The 25842-nt window shown below is 34.7% G+C and overlaps 2 protein-coding genes across 2 annotated transcripts; both read right to left on the bottom strand.

Moving 5' to 3' along the window:
- Positions 1–3888: 3888 nt before the first annotated feature.
- On the bottom strand, positions 3889–4485 carry LOC129890449 (agamous-like MADS-box protein AGL62). Its single transcript, XM_055966002.1, has one exon. The coding sequence runs from the start codon at positions 4483–4485 to the stop codon at positions 3889–3891; it is 597 nt and encodes a 198-aa protein (XP_055821977.1).
- Positions 4486–20945: 16460 nt separating this feature from the next.
- LOC129890448 (agamous-like MADS-box protein AGL62) lies at positions 20946–21542 on the bottom strand. Its single transcript, XM_055966001.1, has one exon. It carries the CDS (start codon positions 21540–21542, stop codon positions 20946–20948), a length of 597 nt encoding a protein of 198 aa, XP_055821976.1.
- Between the last annotated feature and the right edge of the window lie 4300 nt (positions 21543–25842).

The following is a 25842-nucleotide window of genomic DNA, read 5'->3' as shown; positions in this document are numbered from 1 at the left end:
GGCTATGAAGACTTTTAGGAAATATCTTCACCTTTTGATTCTCTATCATGCATCCTTGATCCGATCTATTTTCTATTGCCTCACTCTGTTCTCTCACATATAGTGGTGACTCTTGTCTCGATGGGTTGAGATGAGTGTCATTACACTCGGATTTGGGTCGTGACATACTTGGATTTGATATCCCAAATAAAAGTGGGTCTAACCTTAATATTTGCTAACAACCCATCTTTCTCTAAGATGCCTAATTGTATTAACTTAGTCTCCAAAGCCTGAATCTCTCTAGCTAAGGGTCTCTTAGATACACCCAAATAAACTAGACTGCCCATGCTAACTGTTTTCTAGCTCAATACGTCTACCACCACACTACCCTTACCTTGATTGTACTGAATGGTGACATCATAATTCTTGAGTAATTCCATCAACCTTCGCTTCCCTAGATTCAAAACTTTCTCAGTGAACATATGATGTAGACTAGGATAATCAGTAAACACCTCACACTTGTCACCATAGAGATAATGTTGCCAGATCTTGAGGTCAAACACTATCTTTTCCAACTCCAAGTCATGTGTAGGGTAATTCTCTCATGAACTTTTAACTATCTTGAGGCATAGGCTATGACATTCTTATCCTACATAAACACAACACCAAAGCCCGAATGTGAAAAATCACAATAGACTGTAAAGTCCTTACCTTCAAATGTCAGGATAGGTGTTGTAGTTAGAAGCATCTTGAGCTTTTGAAAGCTCTCTTTACACTTATCACTCTACTCAAAACGTACCTCCTTCTAAGTTAGCCTGGTCAAGTGTGTAGCAATAGCAAAAAAATTCTTCATGAACCGTCGATAGTTAATGCAAGCCCCACAAAACACCTAACCTCATTCACAGAACTAGGCCAGACCCAATTCTTGACTACCTTAAATTGCAAGGGATCTACCATCATCCCTTCTTTCGAAACCACATTCCGTAGGAAGGAAATAAAAGATAATCAGAATTCACACTTAGAGAATTTAACATACAATTTATGTTTCCCCAGGAGACCCATAACAATACATAGATGATTTGCATGCTCTTCGAATAGATCAGGATGTCATCAATAAACACAATTACAAAGAAGTCCAGAAATGGTTTGAACACTCCATTCATCAAAGTTATGAAGGTTGCAGGTGCATTAGTTAATCCAAACGACATTACTAAGAACTCATAATACCCATATCGAGTTCTAGATGTCGTTTTGGGTACATTGTCAGGCATAATCTCTAGTTGATGATATCCCAACCAGATATCAATATTTGGAAAGACTAAGGCACCCTACAACTGATCAAATAGATAGATCATTTGTACGAAGAAAGGGGTGTGGATGGTAACCCTATTCAATTTTTGATAGTCTATAAACATTTTCATGCTACCATCATTTTTCTTCACAAACAAAATTGGAGCACCCCATGGAAAAGCACTAGAAAGAATAAAACCATTATCAAGGAGCTCTTGGATCTGAGTCTTAAGTTCTCTTAAATCAGTCGAGACCATGCAATAGGGAGGAATAGAGATTGGTTGAGTGCCCGACTCCAAATCAATATAAAAGTCTATATCCCTATTCGGAGGCATACCGAGCAAATCAGTAGGAAACACTTCCTTAAACTCTTAAAATATAGGAACATACTCAATGGAGGGGGGAACATGCATCAACATCTCGAATATAAGTCAAATAGGCCAAACAACCCTGCCCCACTAGTTTCTTAGCTCGGATAAAGAATATGATCTTGGTTAGCTTAGGCTTGTACACACCTTCTCACTCTAACCTTTCCCTTTTCGGATCTCTAGAGCCACAGTCTTAGCGTTATAGTTAAGTAGAACATAATAGGGGGACAACCAAGTCATACTTAAGATCACATCAAAATCAACTATGTCCAAAATAACAAGATCTACCCAAGCCTGAAATCCCATAAACAAAATAGAACAAGCACGGTACACATTGGTGACTATGGCAAACTCTCCAACAAGGGTAGAAACATGGATGAGGGCATCAAGTATATAACAGATCAAATCAAAAACCAAAGAAAACTGAACTAACACATAAGAGTAAGTAGAACCTAAATCAAACAAGACCATAGCCATCTGATCAAAGACAAAAATAGTATCTATGATAACCATGTCAGACCTTGACCTCTTTCCTGCCCAAAAAGCATAACATTTTTCTCTTTCATCCTAACAGACAACCTCGAATCGTTAAAAAAGATGAGCTCTCTCCTGGGTAGGAAAGCTATAGTTGACAGTTTTGGGTACATAGTTGAAATTAATGGAACAAATAATTACAAAAACAAGAAAAAATGACAATGATATGGGATATAAAGCATAAATAATTAACAATTTACTACCTCAAGATGTATGGTCTATTTGTAATTTATTGTCTCACAAGATAAAAAAGAAGAGCAACAACTAATTTGGACAAGATAAGTTTTATTGTGTTGGGTTGTCTTGATCAAAACAAGTTTTAGTGTGAGTTGAATATTTGTGGCTATTAACGATAGAGTGCGAAGCAATATGATTTTCTTTTTTATATATAGGATATTTAAATCATTTAGAAAGATGTTTTAGTAATTTAACTTTAAGCTTAAGGCCTTCCCACTTTTAATATCAATGCGTTGAAATTCAACAAAAATCCCTCAAGACATGTGATATAAGTCATAAGCATCAAAAACTGAAAGTAAAATACAAGAGATTAACACAACACACTATATAGGAATAGAAAGCCAGATAAAAATAAATGAGAAAAAATTATCATACGGATTGGCCTGCAAAATTATCATAGAATTTGGTGATTCAGCATATATATTAGATGATTTGAATAACTCTCATCAATTCGTGAATTGTTGATGATGAAATTTTTAATCAAGACGCTAAATGTACGTTGTTGTTCACTAAGTTAAAAAGAACATGTAAAAGTTGGATTTTATTAAACTTACAAAATAGGAAAAAGAAAGAACTAGAAAGTGTCATAATGTGCAACTCTTTCTTTCATATTTTTTAATAAGAAGAGTTATCCTAATTTAGTTGTAAAATTTAATGTCAGTGTGTTACTAATTTTTATATACATACCGATAATATATGTTGTATTTCATTAGGTTTTAGTTCTTTTTTAAAATGAGATGATTTGTACTTCAAATACACTAACATAACTTTTCTTTATCGTGTTCAAATTTAGTCTCTTACAAATTTAGCTTTCAACACTTATATATGAACATCCAAATCAATTAATGATTGAGAAAACTCAAAAAAATGACATACATATTTTTTATTTCCGTTGTAAACATACTGAAAAAATAAGAATAAAATTAGAGATACTTTAAACTAAATTATAGTTTACCACTCCAAGCTATTGCTAACAACAATAACAAAATCTACATGCAATTATGCTTATATAAGATAATTTCAAATACATAAAAGCATGGTTATAATGGTAGAACTTCTTGCAAACTATTTAATTAACAAGTAGATCCTATTTGTATAAAAGTTGAGTCTTGTTGTTCTATTTTGAAATGTCAAAGAGCTTTGCTATGGATTCTATGTCAATCAATAAGTAATTACCATATACTAAATAAATATCGTCTATTCCATACAATTGTAAACGTTAAAAACATAAAATTAAAATCATAGATATTGCGAATTTAATTAAAGATAGTTTATTCACACTGAACTATAGCTAGCGATGAGGATAAACTTATTGAAATATGTCTATATAAGATCATTTTAAATACGAAAAAATATATATATCATTTGTAAATATTGAACTATTTCAAAATTACTGAAAAAATAAATTCACGAGCCATATGAGCACCAAGTTGAATCCTTGGAGACATGTTTTGACATTGAAAAGAGATAAATCATGAAATTAAGACCGTCTTGCATTGGAAGAACTTCCAGTAGGAGTCAAAGAACTTCCAAAATTTGAAAATGGGAATATAGTACCATGCACCATTTGTTGGCGTTGTGCCTCTCTTCTAAGTCTCTCATTTATGAATTCCAAGGCCTTCTCCATTTGTTTAAGTTGAGGAGAGTTGAGATCTTCAATTGGAGCTTCCCACCAACGTTGGCCCGAAGCAGTATCCCTCTTCATTGCTTGTAGCGCTTCTCTACGTTTTATCTCCCTATCTAGCATCTCTTGTTTCTCGCTTACCTCTCTATTTCCCTGACGAATTCTCTCTTTCCGGTAAACCTCAACGAGTTGGTCAGAAATATTAATATCTTGTGGAGGGTTCACCATGAGAAACCTATCCACGACTCTATCTACACAAGGGTGCCCAAATGAATAAACACTATTACCAGGGGTAAAACCTACAATGGCAATTTCGGCACCACACATTGTACAAAGTTCACTAGCCTTCTTGAAGAGATTAGCGCGGCGCTTTGAAAAGGTGACTTGTAATCTTTTATCATCTTGAATTTTCACTATGCCAATTTTCTTTCGACCATTAGCTATTCTTGGCATGTTTAAATCCTTTGATATAAAAAAACAAAGATAAAATGTGATTTTGGGTCTTAACATAAGACTTATTTATAGTAAAATAAATATCTTGTAGTTTTACAGAGTCAAAGATTTTTATATTAATTCCTTTTTTACAAGGATTTGACTGAATCACAATAAATATAATTAGATTTCCTTTTTTGTATCATTATATTATGATCATGATTTAATATTATATATTTTTCCTAATTAGAACTATGTTATTGGATTACACTTAGACCATCATTTATTTTTATAACAAATTGAAGAAAAGTAATGAAAAAGGTACCTTTTATGTTAGGTGGGAGTAGAGAATTTAGTTTTGTTGTGTCTTTCTTTTATGATAGATGTTTTAGTAATTTCACGTATAAAATAATAGAAATTTAGAAAACCTTTCTTTTATGGAAGTATTTTGGACTTTTCCCACTCATTTAACCCCTAAACTATGTCAATTTGGACCTATAACTACCCCATAACCGCTTTTAGCCTTGAAATATACCCCATTCCCTCAATCTCTCAAAATTTACCCCCATAACTACTTTTAGCCTTGAAATATACCCTATTCCCTCATATTCCCTCAATCTCTCATAATTTCTTCAATTCATCTTCTCCAAATTCTCTCTCAAGTTCAAGAAAGAAAAGCTAGGGTTTCAATCTTAACGTTCTTCAAGTTCCACTATTGTAAGGCTTTGATAATCAAGGTATGTTGGGAATTCATCTATGGATCCTTTCCATCCATGGAGTTCCAAAGTTTTCTCTCTTCTCTATCAATTTGAATTCTACAAATTCTAGGATTTTTGATCAAATTACATTGGGTCTATTCAATTATGCTTCTACTTAATTCCAATAGTCTATTCATTTTTCCTTTATGGCTTAGCTAAAGGATCCACATATAGCTCATGTTTATGTTTATGATACAGAGTATACCTTGGCAAGTAGTCTCTCTCTTCTCGGTGTGGGAGTTACATCAGATTCTATGTTATAGATCACATGGTCTTATATGTCAGTTAAGGTTAATATCCCACATGTATATATTATGTTATAAGATCTTATGATGTTTTATGATGCATTGACCATATGATATCTTCAAATGTTTTTGAGTTTTACTCATGTTTTCAAAATATTGGTCATGCATCACATGTTTATATTTACTATGTTTGATTACCATTATTCATACATGCTTCTCACATACTTAGTGCATAGCATACTTTTGCCTACACTATATCCTACTGTAGGGTCCGACGATCACTTTACACACTCTGCTCGTGGCTAGATATTGAGCCTACTTTCCTCTTGTTAGTGAGTCCTCATAATTCAAGGATGATACATTTATGATTTCTATTGTTCCTTATGACTTTTACTTCTTATGTTGGTGAGCTAGGAGCTTATCCTATGCCCGACTAGACTAGTAGAGGAATGTTAGATTGTTATGGAGTCTATGTTGTCCCATTCTCAGAGATTTTACCTTGTTTTCCTTTATGATGATATACTCCCATTGAGATATTCATGTTGAGACTTTTATTCCGCATTTACCATTTAGTCTTATTGTTTCATTTACCTTATATATGTATATTTATGATATGTCAAGAGGCTTGGTTAGGGTATCTCGAAACTCTAATCGTCCTATCGCGCCTAAGGCCTAGTTTGGGTCATGACAAAACTGCCCTTGAAACCTCCTAAAATTCAATCAAGGCCTCTCTAAGACTAAAATCATTCCTTAAATCTAACGAAATCATTGAAAATCCAATTTGAGTGTCTGAACTTCAAATGTTGATCAAAGTCAACTCGTAACCTAATTTCACTTAAACTAGAAACTCAAGGGCTCAAATCCATGTAAAGACCTCAGAATAGAAAAATGACAACATTCCTAGACCAAATCTTGCATTCCAAGGCTGATGGAAATGGAGGAATTCCATTTCGAGACTCATAACTGCTGTTGTTACCAAAAAATCACTTTTAACAACTTAAAGTTCCAAAACTCAAAAACATCCAAAAATCACAACTTTTCAAATGAGTTTCAAAACCAACTTCATAAACTGACCAAATATGACCCGGAACATCTACCATGAGGGTTAAAATGGTAATTTTCCAAAAATAACCTTCAGGGTCATTATCTACCACTAAAAACCATTCCTCAAACATAAAGTAAAATAAAGTATCTAAAGCTTTGATGAGATAAGTATATCTAGCACACATGTCAGACTCTACCTTCTAAGTAGCCTCCTTGATTAGACAGTGCTTCCATTGCATCTTCACTGAAACAATCTCATTTGTCCTTAGCTTTCGAACTTTCCACCATAGTAAATGAGTTTTAAAATTTTCTGACACACTGAAAAATCCAAAAGGAGTTTTTATTCTAGTTTTTGCTTGTGATCACCCTATGATAAATTAAGCGGCATCATTTCTTAAGGGTTATTGTCATGATTGTATGCAACACGAGGAAGTATGGGTACCCATTTAAGTTCGTCGCATCATCTTGTTAGGGTATTAACTATTTGTCTCTTCCACGAGTACCATGGCATAAACATGCACCAAGAATGCTTCCAAATACAAATTCCATGCAGTAGGAGGCCACTCAGATTCACAGAGAGCTCATGTAGGAGGTTACATTAATACAGAGCCACATTGATGACGTGAGGGCCATATCACTACTTACAGTGGTAATCTAGGTAATGCGGAGACTATATTTTTACAGTTGGAGATGGCAACCTTATGAGTAGTCGTGGGTAAATTAGAAGAAATGTTGTCCTCTATTATCCCTGCTAGTGCCACAGATACTTTATTACAGCTATTTTCGGCACCTCCCGCACCCATGCAACTAAATGGGGTGTGGGGCATCATTTTAGCACTCAAGCCTGATAAAAGGGCAAGGGAAAGAAGTGGTGATAGAGTGATAGCTCTCCTGATGAGGTAGAAAAGGCAAAGAGAGCAGAGAAGAAAGTTGAGAAGAAGCCTAAGTATGCTTCTCGAAAAGAATTCCAGGAGAGAGAGGAGCTCGAGATGCAGCGTCTTGAGGCTGCAAAGGTTGGAGTGTCAGCTAGTGGAATTGTTCCTTCTGAGACTGTTGTGATCTCGGCTCCAGCTATGACTATGATTAAGGTGCCTCCTAGCACGCTTACTCCTACTACAAGCGATGATCCTCTGGGGAAGCTTATATCATTGAGTACACTAGCCAACGCTGGTGCCACTACACCACCACCGACTGACGCCTAATGCATCATAGGTATGATTATTTCCTTATATTTATTACTGATCTTATTGACATACAATTGAGGAAATGCATAAATTTTTGATAGGGGATGGGGCATCTTGACGCTTGAAGTTTTTGTTTCTATGTTTATTTTCTTTCAAGTGTTGTATATTTAGTAGAACTGGCATGTTTAGGATTGTTTTTGTGTATATACAAGAGTCTATAGAAGAATATAGTAGCCTGTGAAAAGAATGAGTTAAATTGAACAAAAATGACTCCCAACTGAAAATTTTGTAAAATACTATATAATTGGTCTGGCTTGTGAAAACTCACTTGTTATGATCTTTATATGACATTGTACAAAAGATCTTGTCGATCAAATGTAAGCTAGGACATGAATGTGTTGATTAGTGCTAAATAGTATACTATATGTGCCATGTGTGTGAGCTTAAATACTTAGTTTGAATAATGTATTTGTAATCTAGAACTTGTCTGGTTTGTCTCACTGAAATGATTAAATATCTTTATTAGGATAGGATCATAGGCCATTGTTGAAAATTAGTCACTTAGCCTAAAAATAACCAACCAATGAAGTTTGTACCCTTTGAACCAAAAGTTTGAGCCTGAATAAAGACCTTTTCCTTGGCATAACACAAATCACCTTCCCGTCTGACTATATAACTTTATCTTGGTTTTGGTCCCTCTTAAAATAATGTACACCTCAATTGAGGCCAAAAGCCTAAGTTGAGGGTGGCTACTATAGAGAGAAATGGAAAGGTGGGGTATGAAAAGAGTTGTGTGATGAGAAGAAAAATAACAAGCATGGGTGTGGCCGCTGATGAAATAAAAAAACAAGTGTGATGTACTATGAAATTAAGAATTTCAATCAAAAACCACACTTAGAAAAAAAGAGAAAGAAGAAGAAAAGAACAAAGGCGGAAAACACATCCGGGCAAGAATAGAGAAGTAAACAAGGGAATGAAATAGTTTGGGGATTGGAAGAGAAGTTGCTGAGTCAAAGTAGCATCAAGGAGGGGAAAAGTAGTCACTTAAATCCAAAATATATCCTACCTAAGCCCGAGCCAACGTTACAAGCAAAGAAAGTCCTAATGTGATACTAAAAGAGCTATTCAAAAATGGTGTAGAAAATAAGGCCAATCCTATGGTATGTACATGTGCATTGATTGAACTTCATTTGTGCATGTGAGTGATTTTATCCCAATCTCTATTATATTTTTGCATACTGTGAGAAAGACTTGTTTCTTGTGAGGGCACTATGATTATATTGTTGAGTTGTTATATTGACTAGTATGCTGTCATTTGCATTTGCTTGGTTAACTATGAGTAGTGTAATATCATAAATTGATCCTTGTGAGTTAGTTGGACTGCCAGTGTATTGCATAGTCGAGTAAACTGAATAAGAGGGTCATGGTTGATGTGTTTGGCTGCTATGTATCTCTTTATAGTTATTTGTGTTTGCGCGTCATGTTGTTTTGTTTTGTGTTATTACTTGAGGACAAATAATGGTTCTAAATTGAGGGTGTTTATGTGTCATGTATTTATGACACTTTCGATGCTCAAAACGGTGAATTAGTATGTGTTTCAAGCATGTTTCTGTAGATATGATGTGTATTTTGTCTATTTTGCAGGAAAACTAAGTCGCACATGTGTTTGGATGATTTGTTGGGTTTGAGTTTCTATTTTGCTGAAGAGTGAGGACTACGAGCCTCACCACAAACCGTAGTGCCATGCACGGGCAATGGTGGTTGGCATAGTGCTAATGAGAGAAAGAAGCTGATGCTGAAACTTTGAAGTATAACTCTATGGAATCCACCACGGACCGTATTACCTTGCACCGGCCATGGTGGTTGTCGTAATGCTAACCTTGTGAAGAGGCTAATGTTGAAATTTTGGCCAAGCGTAACTCCTTGGAACCTATCATTGGTCATGGAGCCCACTACAGACTATAGTGACTGATCGTAAAGATAGATGGAAGAAATTGGAGAATTGGCAAAGGCTATCATCACGGACTCTACTACGGATCGTATTTAGCACCACGAGGTGTGATGATTTCCCATGAACAAATGAAGGCAACACAACATGGATCCTAGTTAAACACCACAGAGGAGGACCACAGACTATGAAGTTCAGTACAGTCCGTGGTGAGTGAGCGTCAACTATGTCGAATTAAGTTTTTCTAGTTGGTTTAGGATTAGGTTTTGTACTTCTATAAATATCTGAATTTATTTTAATTTTTAGGGTTACACTTTTTATCATTAGTTTTTGATTATTATTGTGACAACATTGAAGATACATTTTACTAATTTTTAAGATTGATTCTTGCAATACAATTTTAGTTTTTCACTTTTAATTTGTGGTTCGTGTGTGTGATTCAAGGTTTACTTCTTCATTCGCATAGGTATTGATTCATGAATTCTTCACAAATTCGTATTCTTTTACTTAGAATAATGAGTAGCTAAGCCCACAACTAGGGTTGTAGGAACCATGACAAAATAACGAAGTAGGTAAATGTGTAAAGTGATTCTCGCGATCTGTCATGCATGTATTGTGATTTTCTTCATTTATAAGACTTTGTTGATGAGTGCACATATTGGGAACATACATGTATTCATTTCTTTCCTAAGAGGAAGGTCGTGATTATGAAAAGATTATCACAACTGTAATTCGGAGGAACAAAACTTCGTCTAAGTTACTTGAGCTCGAGAGGGGATAGTACTCTGAGATCCATAGAAAGGGTTAGTAAAGCATATATTCTGAGACTGGGAGGAGATGAATCAACTGCATTTAAGAAGGATTGGGAGGTGAATTAGATGTTGCATAACTCGCTTGATTTTATATACAATGCATTAAAATGTTACCACTAACACGATTAGTCTGCTGAGTTAAACGTTATGGGGAACACAATCCTAGCTAAATTCTCATATTGTTCACAACTTAATTGTTAGTTACTTTTCTAAAACATCATTAAGTGTTACTAAATTAAACAACAAAATCCCTCATTTTACTTTATGCACTATTGTTTTGGGGAAGTAAAAACTACAAGTGAAAAGTGATTGCTTTCTAATAGACTTGTTTCAACCTATTCTCTGTAGGATCGACCCCGACTCTTAGTGGGGTAAATAGACTGCTAACGATCGTCTATATTCCTTTTGAGAAGTATAATTAAATGTTACCAGTTGGTACTAGAAATTAGCCCATACATTCAAAAATCCTTTGAATGCTCCCCTCTCATTCAAAACACATATTCATGAATGCACAACATTTGTTCAAGAATAATCATGTGACAGCAACTCATTCTCAAGATGTGACTCAAAACCACTAGTTCTTTCATATTTTCATTTCGCTCAATTTCGGAGTTCCAAAATCACCACTCTCTTAATTTAATTCCCTCACAAGAAAGAATGTCCCAAAATAACTTACAAAGTATTCATAAAGCAAGGGACAAATACACAAACACTTACACTCACAAAGAATTTCTCATTCTTACAAGTACCCAACCATAGGCTTGCCCTTATTTTAGATCAACAATGACTCAAAAACAATTGGTTGGAAATCACTAAGAACTTTTATCAAGTTTTTAATGTAGGCTTAGGGAAACTTAGGATATTATTTGGGTAAAAGTGACTACACCCTCCTTGAACTCTACATACACTTTTCATTTACCTAATCACCATTTTTCATCATTTTTCCAAGCACACCCTTCTTTTCACTTCACACTAGATTCTCCACATGTAACAATTTCATATTTTGGAGGAATTCTTTTCTTTCATTTTCGAAGCTTCTATTCTTTCTTTCTAGACTTTGCTTCTTTTAGAACATATTCCTCATTTCTATGACTTATCCATTCATTGCTCTATTCTCAAGCCACCACGTAGTTAGCATCACCTCCATCCATTTTTATCAGCCCCAACTTAGGATTTTAACCTCATTTTCCAATTCCTTTTAGAGTTCAAAGAGGGAAGGATTCATTTTCTCAAAAAGGGTAAGGATTGTAATGTGGTTTCCATAGAAATGGTATCAATCTAAAAAGGGGTCAATTAGAGATACATTTAGTTCAATGGTAGGCTTTTTAGGTCTAGTGGGTTTCCAAAAATCACAAGAAAGGACTAAATTCATTTCTCCAACCAAAAGCAATTAAGATCATGTCACAATCTTGACTCGTTGTGAGTGGAACCCACACTAACCCTTCGGTGGGAGAACCAATACTACACCAAACTAAAGCCTACTATCAACCAACACGATTTTAAATACGTAGAAATAGTTTAAATAATTAGATTAATAGTTAAGTTACCATAAACTCAGATAATGTTATCAAAAGCATGCGGAAATTACCTCTTGAGAACCTGAAAATCATTGTATCAAAACTCTATCCAAGGGTCTAGAATAAGGGGATTCGACAAAACAATAAATAATAAGTAAGAATCTAAAATTCTGAGTCCAATAAGAAAGGATTAAGAACTAAGATGAATCCACGAGATCCAGAAAGAACTAGCTCACCTTTGAATCTAAACGATCGTTAATCTCCTAACTAAGGTCTCTCAATAGCCGCCTGAATATGCATATACTCAACAAAGAAAGAGTAAGTGCAGTATCAGTACACAACCAAAGTGTACTGGTAGGATCATGCGGTATATGAAATATGAATAGGAAACTCAACATAGTAAGGAAACAATATACAATCACACCATAGTTATGCAACCTTTTATATCATTATACATGTAAACATACTCAGTCACAATACAATCACGCCACAGTTATGCAATTATTGTACCCATTCAAATAGTTAGTGTACTGGTGTGGTAACCGTTCTAAATATACCGGCATGGTACCCAATCCAATCAAACTGAAGTGGAACCCAATACAAATATGTCAGTGTGGTACCTGATTCAAACATGGAATTATACATCACACATTACAATCACAACCACAGTGAATAAGCAAACATGCTTATACAACTAAGTAATACATTCATTGTATACAATTTGATCACAAGATATCATTTCACTTCATGTTCTTTCTTTTTCACCAATTATATATCATCCATGCAATAATAGTGAAGTAATTAACAAGAATATATAACACAAATGGGAAAATACAGTTATCACCTACCTCGGAACACGCCTTTGAACTCTAAAGAACTGGAGTTTTTTTCCTTTTTCTAATGCTTTGGCTCACTCTTAATATAAGTAACCAATGAACAATGACCTACATTACCCAAATTATATCAAAATTCTAAACGTTGGCCAATTTTTTGATCATCTCGCCCAATTTAGACTTTTTCCACCATTAATTTCAGGAAAAAACTTCCCCCTAAGAAAATTCGCATAGATTCTAAGGCTTAAGAATCGAATTACAAGTAAGAGAAATGAATAACTTAACTTTACCAAAGAAATTGGTGGAAAATTGGAAAGAAATAGTCCTAGGTCATTTCTAGCTTCCCAAAAATGAAGTTGCAAAAATAAAAATAATTTCAGAACTTTTCTGACTTAAGACCCGCGACTGTCCCACTATAGCGTTCCCCACTATATGGAGGCTTTCACTGAGACAAAAACTTGAAATTCATGTTCCAAGCCCCTATTTCATAACACACCTCAAATTCTGACGTTCCAAGTTAAGCTTTCCAGGACAAATTCAATTCTGGGAGATCTACTCACCCGAATTCATTTTCATAAGGCCTTATAAATTTCGTAACGTCTTGGATACTAGATCAAACAATAAAACCTTAGAAATTAACCTCAATCCATTACCATATTTCCCTAGCCCTCACCTAACTAAGATTCGGTTCAAGTCTAGCCTAGTCTCAAAAATTTTAAGCTACTACTCAAAAGTTTTTTGGCCTAAATTTCTTCCCCATTGGTTTATCCATAATGACAGGAATCGGTCATTACAATAGGTATCAATTTACCTATGTCATGACCCAGGCCTAAGGCCTAGATGTGATACGGCGAATGAGATACACGGAGGTTCCTCATCCAAGCCTCTTAGCATTCATTTAGCTTTCATAGGTAATAACTTTAAAACCATAAGTAAAAAATAAAGGGGATAATGGGACTAAGGGAAACAACATAGAACAAGTGGCATTAACAATATCAAACAACGCTTAATTTGTCCAACAATACCTCTACTACTTTAGACTTGGTGGGGGCTAAGACATGTTCCTAGCTCACTCTCATAATAAGTGTCAAAAGTAGCAAAACATAACCATACGTCTATTCATGTCATAAGCTACAAAGAAGAAAGGATATTGTCCCCGAAACATGAGAACTCACCAAGGTAGTAGCCTTCAACGTAATCAACTAGCCAACAGGAGGAGAATGTGGAGCAACGCCGGTCTCTACATGGTGATACCATGCAGACAAAAGAGTATACATTAGTACTTTGAATGTACTAAGTATGTATACATGCATGAACCTTTGAGAAACATTAGAACATCTGTGTAATAAAAAATATAGTGCAATGCATTCATAATCATTCATGTGAATAACCTTTAAATATTCATTTTATGGGAAGATGACTGTAACTGACATGTAATACCATATGAGCTATTACATGGAATCCAACATAACCCCTATGTTGGCACGGGAAGACTACTTGCCGGATAGAACTCTGTCAACTTTAATTACTTCTGTAACTTCAACTTTAATGGCTATTTGTGGATCAACTAGCCTAAATACCCTACAAGGGATCCTATGTTGGCGCATAGTTAAGGCAACATGAAACTTTATTTAAGGACCCCTTAGGTCGAGTCCCCATCTACATGCTACATTCGGTGCTAGGTGAAATCCCATGGAATAAAATTTGAATTTTCAAAATAACATAGGCATTAATATAACTTTAGACATCAAATCATCATATGGTATAATAGCTCATTAAAATATTTCATTTGATTCAAATGTGTGAGAAGCCCTTCATCATCATTAAATCATTCTTTCATTTCATAAGACTCCATTTAATCATAAACATTTTCTTTCATAAACTTCTATTTTGGAGTCAAACCTTTCAATTCAACTTCATTTCAACATAATGAAACTAGGTGGGTTCACTTCATTCAACCTTCAAATACATTTAAAACAATTTTGGCATGCATAAGAATGATGGAAATGCATCAATTAAAATATCTTTAAAACACCCACTAATATACTTTAACGTTACTTTCATGCCTTCATATAGGGACTTTGATAAACCATTCATTTCATGAAATTGAGAGTCACGGGTAAATAAACTTCAAATAGACAACAATCTATGCATTTGTAATCATTATGTAAAAACCCATAAGATTTCATCATTTAAAATTAAAATATTGAGTTTAGAAATCACTTAGGCTCCATAGGTGGAAGAACCCATGAATGGGACCCATATACCTTGGGGAAATAATTTCCTAAAGCAAGCTTTGAGAGTGGAGACTTGAAGAACCTTGGAGTGAAAACTCTAGCTTTTCTTGAAACCCTTGCGAGAACTTTGAGAGGAAGGAAATTTTGTGTTTTAATTATAAGTGTAAGAATGAGGGCTTGAGGATAGTTTAGGGCTTTTAGATAGGTCAATTCAGTCCCCAAAATGATCATACTTCAATATTAAAATACAGCAAAACAGACCAAAATGCTCCTTTTAAAAACTGACCAAACTGGCTTCACGAGGACCCTTCACGGTCTGTGGTGCTCACCACAGCCCGTGGTGGTGTCCTGTGATGAATGACTTGGGGAAATATTTTTTTAAGTCTGCAAGGTAGGTCTCTGAACTTTCTTTACGAGGGTCTTCATAGTTCGTGAAGGGCATCACGGTCTATGAAATATGGCCTTGGTACAAATCCTAACGAATGCCTACAGAGTGACCACCACGGAAGCTCACCACGGTCCGTGAAGAGTACAATGGCCCATGGTGGTCATCCATGGTCCTTGGCTTTGAATGTTTCCTGAGGGATTTGGGAAGGGGTCACCACGGAGGGTTCAAAGCCCATGGTGCTAATCCCGGTCCATGGTCCCTCATCAAGGACCATTCCCTACAGTTTGAGCCTCTAAATCACCAACACAGTGGCTCACCACGGGGCGTGGTGTGTACCACATCCCGTGATGGCTTTCTGTGGTCGACACCTGATTCTAGTTTTCTGCATTTTCATTCTTTGTTTCTTGTTTTAGGACTTTCCAAATTTTCGAGGTCTTACAACCTATCACTCGTCTTCGAGTAATCAAACAAGAAAAACTGGGCTAAGACAAGAGTAGAATATTACCTGAATTAAAAAAAGAGGGTACTTATCTCGCATGTCCTTCTCTAGTTCCTAGGTAGGACCGGTCGATGCTTCATTATACTTTCACTAACTTTATCTCTTTATTCCTCAACTTCCAGACATCACGATCAAGAATTGCAACCAATTCTTCTTCATACTAGAGATCTTTGTCTAGGAAGACTAAATCTCATAATTTCTATCCCCATGGTATCTCTTAAACATGGATACATAATACACAAGATGGACTCCAAATAAGCTGAGCGATAGAGCCAGCCTATAATACTGTTGCCCCCCATAATTAAGAATCACAAATGGGACAATATAGCATGGGCTAAGATTTCCTTTCTTATCGAACCTCATAACCCTTTTATGGGTGACACTTTCAGTAGTACTTGTTCACTAGCCTGAAATGTCATATCTCTTATAATGCATTCCTCATATTCCTCCTGCCGACTCTGGACTGCTAAAATTTTAGTTTGTATACTCGTTATCTTATCTTGAGCATGCTTTACTAGATCAACTCCCAAGGTTTTCACATCTCCAGCCTCTAACCTTTCTATGGCCGATCAACATTCCCTTCCAAAACTACTTCAAATGGTGATATGTCAATGCTAGAGGCTAACTGTTATTATAAGAGAACTCACACAAGGGTAGGAACTTATCTTAATGGCCCAAAAAATCGATCACACACACCCTCAACATGTCTTCCAATACCTGAATTGTCCTTTTCGACTGACTATCAGTCTTTGGATGAAAGGTTGTGCTGGAAGTGAGTTAAGTGTTGAACTTCTCATTCAATTTCCCCCAAAACTTCGAAGTAAAATGAGTACCATGATATGAGATGATAAAAAGGGGAACCCTGTGTAACCTTACTATCTCCTTAACATATATATTTTCCAACTGTTAAGCATTATGATCCACTTTGACCGGGATGAAGTGGGCTGATTTAGTCAGTATATCAATAACCACCCAAATCGAGTCACACTTTCCCAAGGTCTTAGGAATACCCACCACAAAATCCATAGCAAGCTTCCCTCATTTAAATTCATGAATCGGCATTCTCTGAAGTAAACATGCAGAACTATGATGATCATACTTTACCTGTTGAAGTTTTGACACTTAGCCACAACTCAGTTATGTCTTTCTTCATTTTGGGCCCCCTGTAAAGCCTATAAGGTCACTATACATCTTGGTCACACCGTCACACCAAGAAGAATAGAATATCGCAAACAATGAGACACTATCACCAGCTTTTGGATCAATTAATCGGCCTAGGGAACACAAATCCTTCCCCTAAAACTAAGCACACTGCCCGCGTCAAGAGCATCATCTTGAGCCTTGACAAACACTGACTTCTTTCTAAGATCTCTCAAACTCTCATCTTCAAACTACTTGGATTTGATATCCCAAATAAAAGTGGGTCTAACCTCAATACTGGCTAATAACCCACCTTTCTCTAAGATGCCTAACTCTATTAACTTAGTCTCCAAAAACTGAATCTCTCTAGATAAGGGTCTCTTAGATACACCCAAACAAACTAGACTGCCCATGCTAACTATTTTCTAGCTCAATACGTCTTCCACCACATTAGCCTTACCTGGATGGTACTGAAAGGTGACATCATAATCCTTGAGTAATTCCATCAACCTTCGCTGCCCCACATTCAAAACTTTCGCAGTGAACATATGATGTAGACTGGGATAATCAATAAACACCTCACACTTGATACCATAGAGATAATGTTGCCAGATCTTGAGGTCAAACACTATCTTTTCCAACTCCAAGTCATGCTTAGGGTAATTCTCTCATGAACTTTTAACTACCTTGAGGCATAGGCTATGACATTCTTATCCTGCATAAACACATCATCAAAGTCTGAATGTGAAACATCACAATCGACAGTAAATTCCTTACCTTCAAATGTCAGGATAGGTGTTGTAGTCAGAAGCATCTTGAGAATTTGAAATCTCTCTTTACACTTATCATTCTACTCAAGAGGTACCTCCTTCTAAGTCAGCATGGTCAAGTGTGTAGCAATAGCAACAAAATTCTTCATGAACCATAGATAGTAAATGCAAGCCCCAAAAAACACCTAACCTCATTCACAAAACTAGGCCAGACCCAATTATTGACTACCTCAAATTTCTAAGGATCTACCATCATCCCTTCTTTCGAAACCACATTCCATAGAAAGGAAATCAAAGATAATCAGAATTCACACTTAGAGAATTTAGCATACAATTTATGTTTCCCTAGGAGACCCATAACAATACATGGATGATTTGCATGCTCTTCAAATAGATCAGGATGTCATAAATAAACACAATTACAAAGAACTCCAGAAATGTTTTGAACACTCTATCATCAAAGTCATGAAGGTTGCAGATGCATTAGTTAATCCAAATGACATTACTAAGAACTCATAATACCCATATCGAGTTCTAGATGTTGTTTTGGGTACATCGTCAGGCATAATCTCCAGTTGATGATATCCCGACCAGATATCAATTTTTGGAAAGACTGAGGCACCCTACAACTGATCAAATAGATAGATCATCTGTATGAAGTAAGGGGTGTGGATGGTAACCCTATTCAATTTTTGATAGTCTATAAACATTTTCATGCTACCATCCTTTTTCTTCACAAACAAAACTGGAGCACCTCATGGAAAAGCACTAGAAAGAATAAAACCATTATCAAGGAGCTCTTGGATCTGAGTCTTAAGTTCTCTTAAATCAGTTGGGACCATGCGATAGGGAGGAATAGAGATTGGGTGAGTGCCTAGCTCCAAATCAATATGAAAGTCTATATCCCTATTCGGAGGCATACCGGGCAAATCAGTAGGAAACACTTTCTTAAACTCTTAAAATATAGGAACAAACTCAATGGAGGGGGAACCTGTATCAACATATCGAATATAAGTCAAATAGGCCAAACAACCCTGCCCACTAGTTTTTAGCTCAGATGAAGGATATGATCTTGGTTGGCTTAGGCTTGTACACACCTTCTCACTCTAACCTTTCCCTTTGCGGAGCTCTAGAGCCATAGTCACAACGTTATAGTTAAGTAGAACATAATAGGGGGACATATAAGTCATACCTAAGATCACATCAAAATCAACCATGTCCAAAATAACAAGATCCACCCAAGTATGAAATCCCATAAACAAAATAGAACAAGCACGGTACACATGGGTGACTATGGCAAACTCTCCAACAAGGGTAGAAACATGGATGAGGGCATCAAGTATATAACAGATCAAATCAAAAACCAAAGAAAACTGAACTAACACATAAGAGTAAGTAGAACCTAAATCAAACAAGACCATAGCCATCTGATCAAAGACAAAAATAGTATCTATGATAACCATGTCAGACCTTGACCTCTATCCTGCCCAAAAAAGCATAACATTTTTCTCTTTCATCCTAACAGACAACCTCGAATCGTTAAAAAAGATGAGCTCTCTCCTGGGTAGGAAAGCTATAGTTGACACTTTTGGGTTCATAATTGAAATTAATGGAACAAAAAATTATAAAAACAAGAACAAAAGACAATGATATGGGATATAAAGCATAAATAATTAACAATTTACTACCTAAGATGTATGGTCTATTTGTAATTTGTTGTCTCACAAGATAAAAAAGAAGAGAAACAACTAATTTGGACAAGACAAGTTTTACTGTGTTGGGTTGTCTTGATCAAGACAAGTTTTAGTGTGAGTTGAATATTTGTGGCTATTAACGATAGAGTACGAAGCAATATGATTTTCTTTTTTATATATAGGATATTTAAACCATTTAGAAAGATGTTTTAGTAATTTAACTTTAAGCTTAAGGTCTTTCCACTTTTAATATCAATGCGTTGAAATTCAACCAAAATACCTCAAGACATGTGATATAAGTCAAAACCATCAAAAACTGAAAGTAAATTACAAGAGATTAACACAACACACTATATAAGAATAGAAAGCCAGATAAAAATAAATGAGAAAAAATTATCATACGGATTGGCCTGCAAAATTATCATAGAATTTGGTGATTCAGCATATATATTAGATGATTTGCATAACTCTCATCAATTCGTAAATTGTCGATGATGAAATTTTTAATCAAGACGCTAAATGTACTTTGTTGTTCACTAAGTTAAAAAGAACACGTAAAAGTTGGATTTTATTAAACTTACAAAATAGGAAAAAGAAAGAACTAGAAAGTGTCATAATGTGCAACTCTTTCTTTCATATTTCATTAGGTTTTAGTTCTTTTTTAAAATGAGATGATTTGTACTTCAAATAGACTAACATAACTTTTCTTTATCGTGTTCAAATTTAGTCTCTTACAAATTTAGCATTCAACACTTATATATGAACATCCAAATCAATTAATGATTGAGCAAACTCGAAAAATGACATACATATTTTTTATTTCCGTTGTAAACATACTGAAAAAATAAGAATAAAATTAGAGATACTTTAAACTAAATTATAGTTTACCACACCAAGCTATTGTTAACAACAATAACAAAATCTACATGCTATTATGCTTATATAAGATAATTTCAAATACATAAAAGCATGGTTATAATGGTAGAACTTCTTGCAAACTATTTAATTAACAAGTAGATCCTATTTGTATAAAAGTTGAGTCTTGTTGTTCTGTTTTGAAATGTCAAAGAGCTTTGCTATGGAATCTATGTCAATCAATAAGTAATTACCATATACTAAATAAATATCGTCCATTCCATACAATTGTAAACGTTAAAAACATAAAATTAAAATCATAGATATTGCGAATTTAATTAAGGATAGTTTATTCACACTGAACTATAGCTAGCGATGAGGATAAACTTATTGAAATATGTCTATATAAGATCATTTTAAACACGAAAAAAATGTATATCATTTGTAAATATTGAACTAATTCAAAATTACTGAAAAAATAAATTCACGAGCCATATGAGCACCAAGTTGAGTCCTTTGAGACATGTTTTGACATTGAAAAGAGATAAATCATGAAATTAAGACCGTCTTGCATTGGAAGAACTTCCAGTAGGAGTCAAAGAACTTCCAAAATTTGAAAATGGGAATATAGTACCATGCACCATTTGTTGGCGTTGTGCCTCTCTTCTAAGTCTCTCATTTATGAATTCCAAGGCCTTCTCCATTTGTTTAAGTTGAGGAGAGTTGAGATCTTCAATTGGAGCTTCCCACCAATGTTGGCCCGAAGCAGTATCCCTCTTCATTGCTTGTAGCGCTTCTCTATGTTTTATCTCCCTATCTAGCATCTCTTGTTTCTCGCTTACCTCTCTATTTCCCTGACGAATTCTCTCTTTCCGGTAAACCTCAACGAGTTGGTCAGAAATATTAATATCTTGTGGAGGGTTCACCATGAGAAACCTATCCACGACTCTATCTACACAAGGGTGCCCAAATGAATAAACACTATTACCAGGGGTAAAACCTACAATGGCAATTTCGGCACCACACATTGTACAAAGTTCACTAGCCTTCTTGAAGAGATTAGCGCGGCGCTTTGAAAAGGTGACTTGTAATCTTTTATCATCTTGAATTTTCACTATGTCAATTTTCTTTCGACCATTAGCTATTCTTGGCATGTTTAAATCCTTTGATATAAAAAAAAACAAAGATAAAATGTGATTTTGGGTCTCAACATAAGACTTATTTATAGTAAAATAAATATCTTGTAGTTTTACAGAGTCAAAGATTTTTATATTAATTCCTTTTTTACAAGGATTTGACTGAATCACAATAAATATAATTAGATTTCCTTTTTTGTATCATTATATTATGATCATGATTTAATATTATATTTTTTTCTAAATTAGAACTATGTTATTGGATTGCACTTAGACCATCATTTTTTTTTATAACAAATTGAAGAAAAGTAATGAAAAAGGTACCTTTTATGTTAGGTGGGAGTAGAGAATTTAGTTTTGTTGTGTCTTTCTTTTATGGTAGATGTTTTAGTAATTTCACGTATAAAATAATAGAAATTTAGCAAACCTTTCTTTTATGGTAAAAGTTTTAGTAATTTCACATATAAAATCATACATATTAATTAGGTAAAAACATTCTTAAATTGATTTAGTGTACATCCTAAATTTCTTCTAGTTCGATAGATATGTTTAACCCTTAGGTACCGTTAAAATACGTCTAATATCATATGCATATTAAAGTATGAAAAGTTGAGTGCTAAATTTAATATTTAAAGATAATTAACTAGTTGTTTGTAGCGTTTTAAAAATTCGTAAAACCTAATTGTAATATGTACAACTAGTAAAGAATTTTGTGATTCAATCCCTAAATGATAATGTCATTTATATTATTTTGAGAATTAACTAAAACTCAAAAAAAATGACCAGTTTTGAGTCCGAAGAAGAAAACGCTATCTAGTCAGAAACCTAGGCTGCCATCTCTAATAAACTTTTCAGATTTTCCAACAAGATCATGGCCACTTTAGCCACTAAACAACCTCATGGTGAGATTGTTCAGCATCAACCAGTACCATAATCATTAATCACGACTAAAATATAACCTTTAAACTACATGTGCACCAGCTTTGAATCGAGCTACCACACCCATATTGACCACACCAATTCTAACGAAATGTAACCTATTCTGCACTTGAAAGGAGAATCTAATATAGTCTGGGAGGAGGAGGAGGTGATGATAAGAAGCATGATTGTTAAAGAAAACTTCCAATAAGCGTTAGTGGGGAAGTTTTTTATAGTTGGTCTAGTATTAAAGAACTTTGTAGATTAATGTTGAAGCAATGTGAATTGAAAGGTGAATGTAATAAAGGTCTACTACAAAATAGATATGTGTTGATTAGGCCTTCTCTATTAGAAGACCATGTTAATTTGCTTTCGAAACTCGCTTTCTATATTACATACATGAATTGGGCATATCTTATGAGAAAATTAAAGTAGGATCTTTTTTTAAAAATTTGGATGAAGAAACAACATCTATAGCGTGGATTTCATTCTCAGACCTATTTCCCAATTATTTTGTCAAAGAATCAATTTTTGCATGGCTATAATAATGGATAAACAGCTACAGGTTAATTTGACTACAAGAAATTAGACTAGGCCATATTATACTAGGGTGAAAGTAGAAGTTGATTAATAATTTCCCTAAAATAATAAACAATGGAATGAGAAGTACATTTCCAAAATATGCAAAATCGAGCAATATGTCCACTCTTGCCACAACAAAGCACGGTCCATTATCTTGTTGATTTTGTACTTTGTTATTTCCACCATTATTTTTCTTGGGAGAATTTCTTCTTAGGCTACATAGAAGTATTTTTGTAAGAAACAGGAGTAGCATTATTTGACGTAATTAAATTTACCTTTGTTGTGATGTTGCTCTATTCTGATTGTAAAAGTGCATCATTGCCTCTTGCCTCCTCTTTCATACAAATTTTCATTATCAACGTCTCAAGAGAGGTTTCCTTTTATTTGTGGCGCATAGTTTTTTGAAATTCCTTCCAAGAAGGTGGAAGTTTATCTACTATGCCACAAATAATAAGATTATCTCCAATTTTGATCTCCACGAACTTGAGCTCTCCAACTATCATGATAAAGTCTTGAGCTTGGTCTACCACTGATTTGTCATCTACCATTTAGAAATGAAAATATTTGTTAGCTATATATTTTTTTCTCCGGCCTCTTTAGTATCATACTTACACTGCAATTCTTTCCAAAAAAAATTTCTAGAGTAAGTTCTATCATAATAATCATAAAAATTATCAGATAGATAATTAAGAAGATAACACCGACACTTATAGGAATCATCATCATACTTTTTCCGACACTTATAGGAATCATCATCATACTTTTTCACTTTCTCTTGAAGAGAAATAAATTCATCCTCATTCATGGGTGTGTCATCTCCTTTGTTAGGATTCTCCTCAGTTAGCACATAAAAAAAAATGAGAAGACTTAAAGTAAAAAAAGTACTTTACCCTTCTATCTTTTAAAATGTTTAAAATTGAACCGAAATGGCTTGCTAAGATATACCATCTTGACATCTGCGGATTAATCAATTATTGCAATTAAAATATCCTTAAAATTGTTGGTGAAAATTACAGATTACAAATTACAACTAAAAATTATAATGAAGAAAATAAAATCTTGTCAGGCTGAGGCAAGGATATCTCGCTCTCTTTAAGGAGATTCAAATCCACTGTAGCAAATTTTTTCACCGTTCTAGTAGTAGTCCTCTTAACTTCTCCCCTTCAGGATACAACAACCTAATCAGAAAGTAGAACTCAACATACTCTAGACAAGAGTTGAGTCCAAAACTCCACAAAAAGAACATCTTCATTCAACTAATAAGAATTCTCTACTCAAAAAAGAGTAAGATCATCCATATTTATAGGTGAGAAAATCTTTCTTGCAATGATGTCATGACCCAAAAACAGACGTGATGGCACTTGTCTCATCCTACCAAGACCAGTCAACCTTAAAATCCAACAAAAATAGGAAAATGTGGAAGTAAAAATGGAATTAAACACTAATACAGTTTCAATAATGCGGATAACATAGCATAAATCAAATATAACCCCCAAAATTTGATTGTCACGTGTACAAGCCTTTAATATAATACAATAAATTCGAAAAAAATACAAATCTCAATATCATTATTTCTAGAACATAACAAGAAAATAATAAAGAGAAGAGAAGAATGAGTAATCACGATGATCCATACTCCTAACCTACACAAGAGTAGAAGCAAGGGAGTGACTACCAAATAATACGTTACTAGTAAGTAAACGACTACTTCTAAGTAAAGCAATACAGAATGCATGTATCCTATCACAATAGATCTGAACCTCTATAACTACAACCTACACAAAAATCAGCCCAATCTAATATATCTCACTCAATACAATAGAACACGAATAGTATATCACAACTTGCACCTCAACATACACACACATATATATGTACAACAATCACCACAGTCTCCAATAATTCAACAATCAGAAACCATAACACCATTCCTAATTATCAAAATACAAAGATGAAGTGCAATGTCATATAAAATGATGCATGTCTATCCTAGAGATACACACCCACTGAATCACAGTCCGGACTCATAGGGGACTCTTCAGTCCATGCACCAGCCACAATCGTGCGGCCGGATCCCTATTCTCTCTCAATGTGAATCCACTACGGACGTGGGCCGATCTCTATTTCCTCTCAATATGAATTTACCGCGGACGTGTTTCCCATTCCTTATTTCATCTCACCTCACAAATCATCATCACAACAGTAATATAGCATCAATGTAAATACATAAGTGCATATGATCAAGAGAGGAACGTAACCTTCACAAAATCAACCCAATACATTCAATCTCAATATAACATCATGAATAAACATATAACATTATTCAAAAGGTATAATATATCACGTTATCAACAAGTCCCTTCTTTTACCGCACTTTATCATTATTAGAATTTATTCAATATACAACAATACACAAAATATATCAAACCTTTCATCCAATTCCATTTCTCTCAATCTCGCACAATAAGGAAATACAAGAATCTATATGCTTAACAAATGGTCAAGAAGTCCACTTACCTCAAACAAATACAATCAACCTAACACGTGAGCTTTCCCTCTTCGATGGATCTCCAAATCAACATACTTTATTCAAATATTGAATCACAATAAGAATTTGAAACCAACAAAACCATATCAATGATTTTTGAAATCGGGGTCAAATTGTCCCGAAAACCAAATCCCAAAAAGTAGGATTAAATCTTGAATTTTGTATAAATTATGTCACCCAAAGATTTTGGAATCCAATAGTGAAAACTCCATTGAAAAATGAGCTAATATCGGCCTTTAACCACCATTTATCAAAAATATTTGAGTTCTT

This window comes from Solanum dulcamara, chromosome 5 (assembly GCF_947179165.1).
Source record: "Solanum dulcamara chromosome 5, daSolDulc1.2, whole genome shotgun sequence".
NCBI lineage: Eukaryota > Viridiplantae > Streptophyta > Magnoliopsida > Solanales > Solanaceae > Solanum > Solanum dulcamara.
This window is presented reverse-complemented; position numbering and strand designations above follow the sequence as displayed.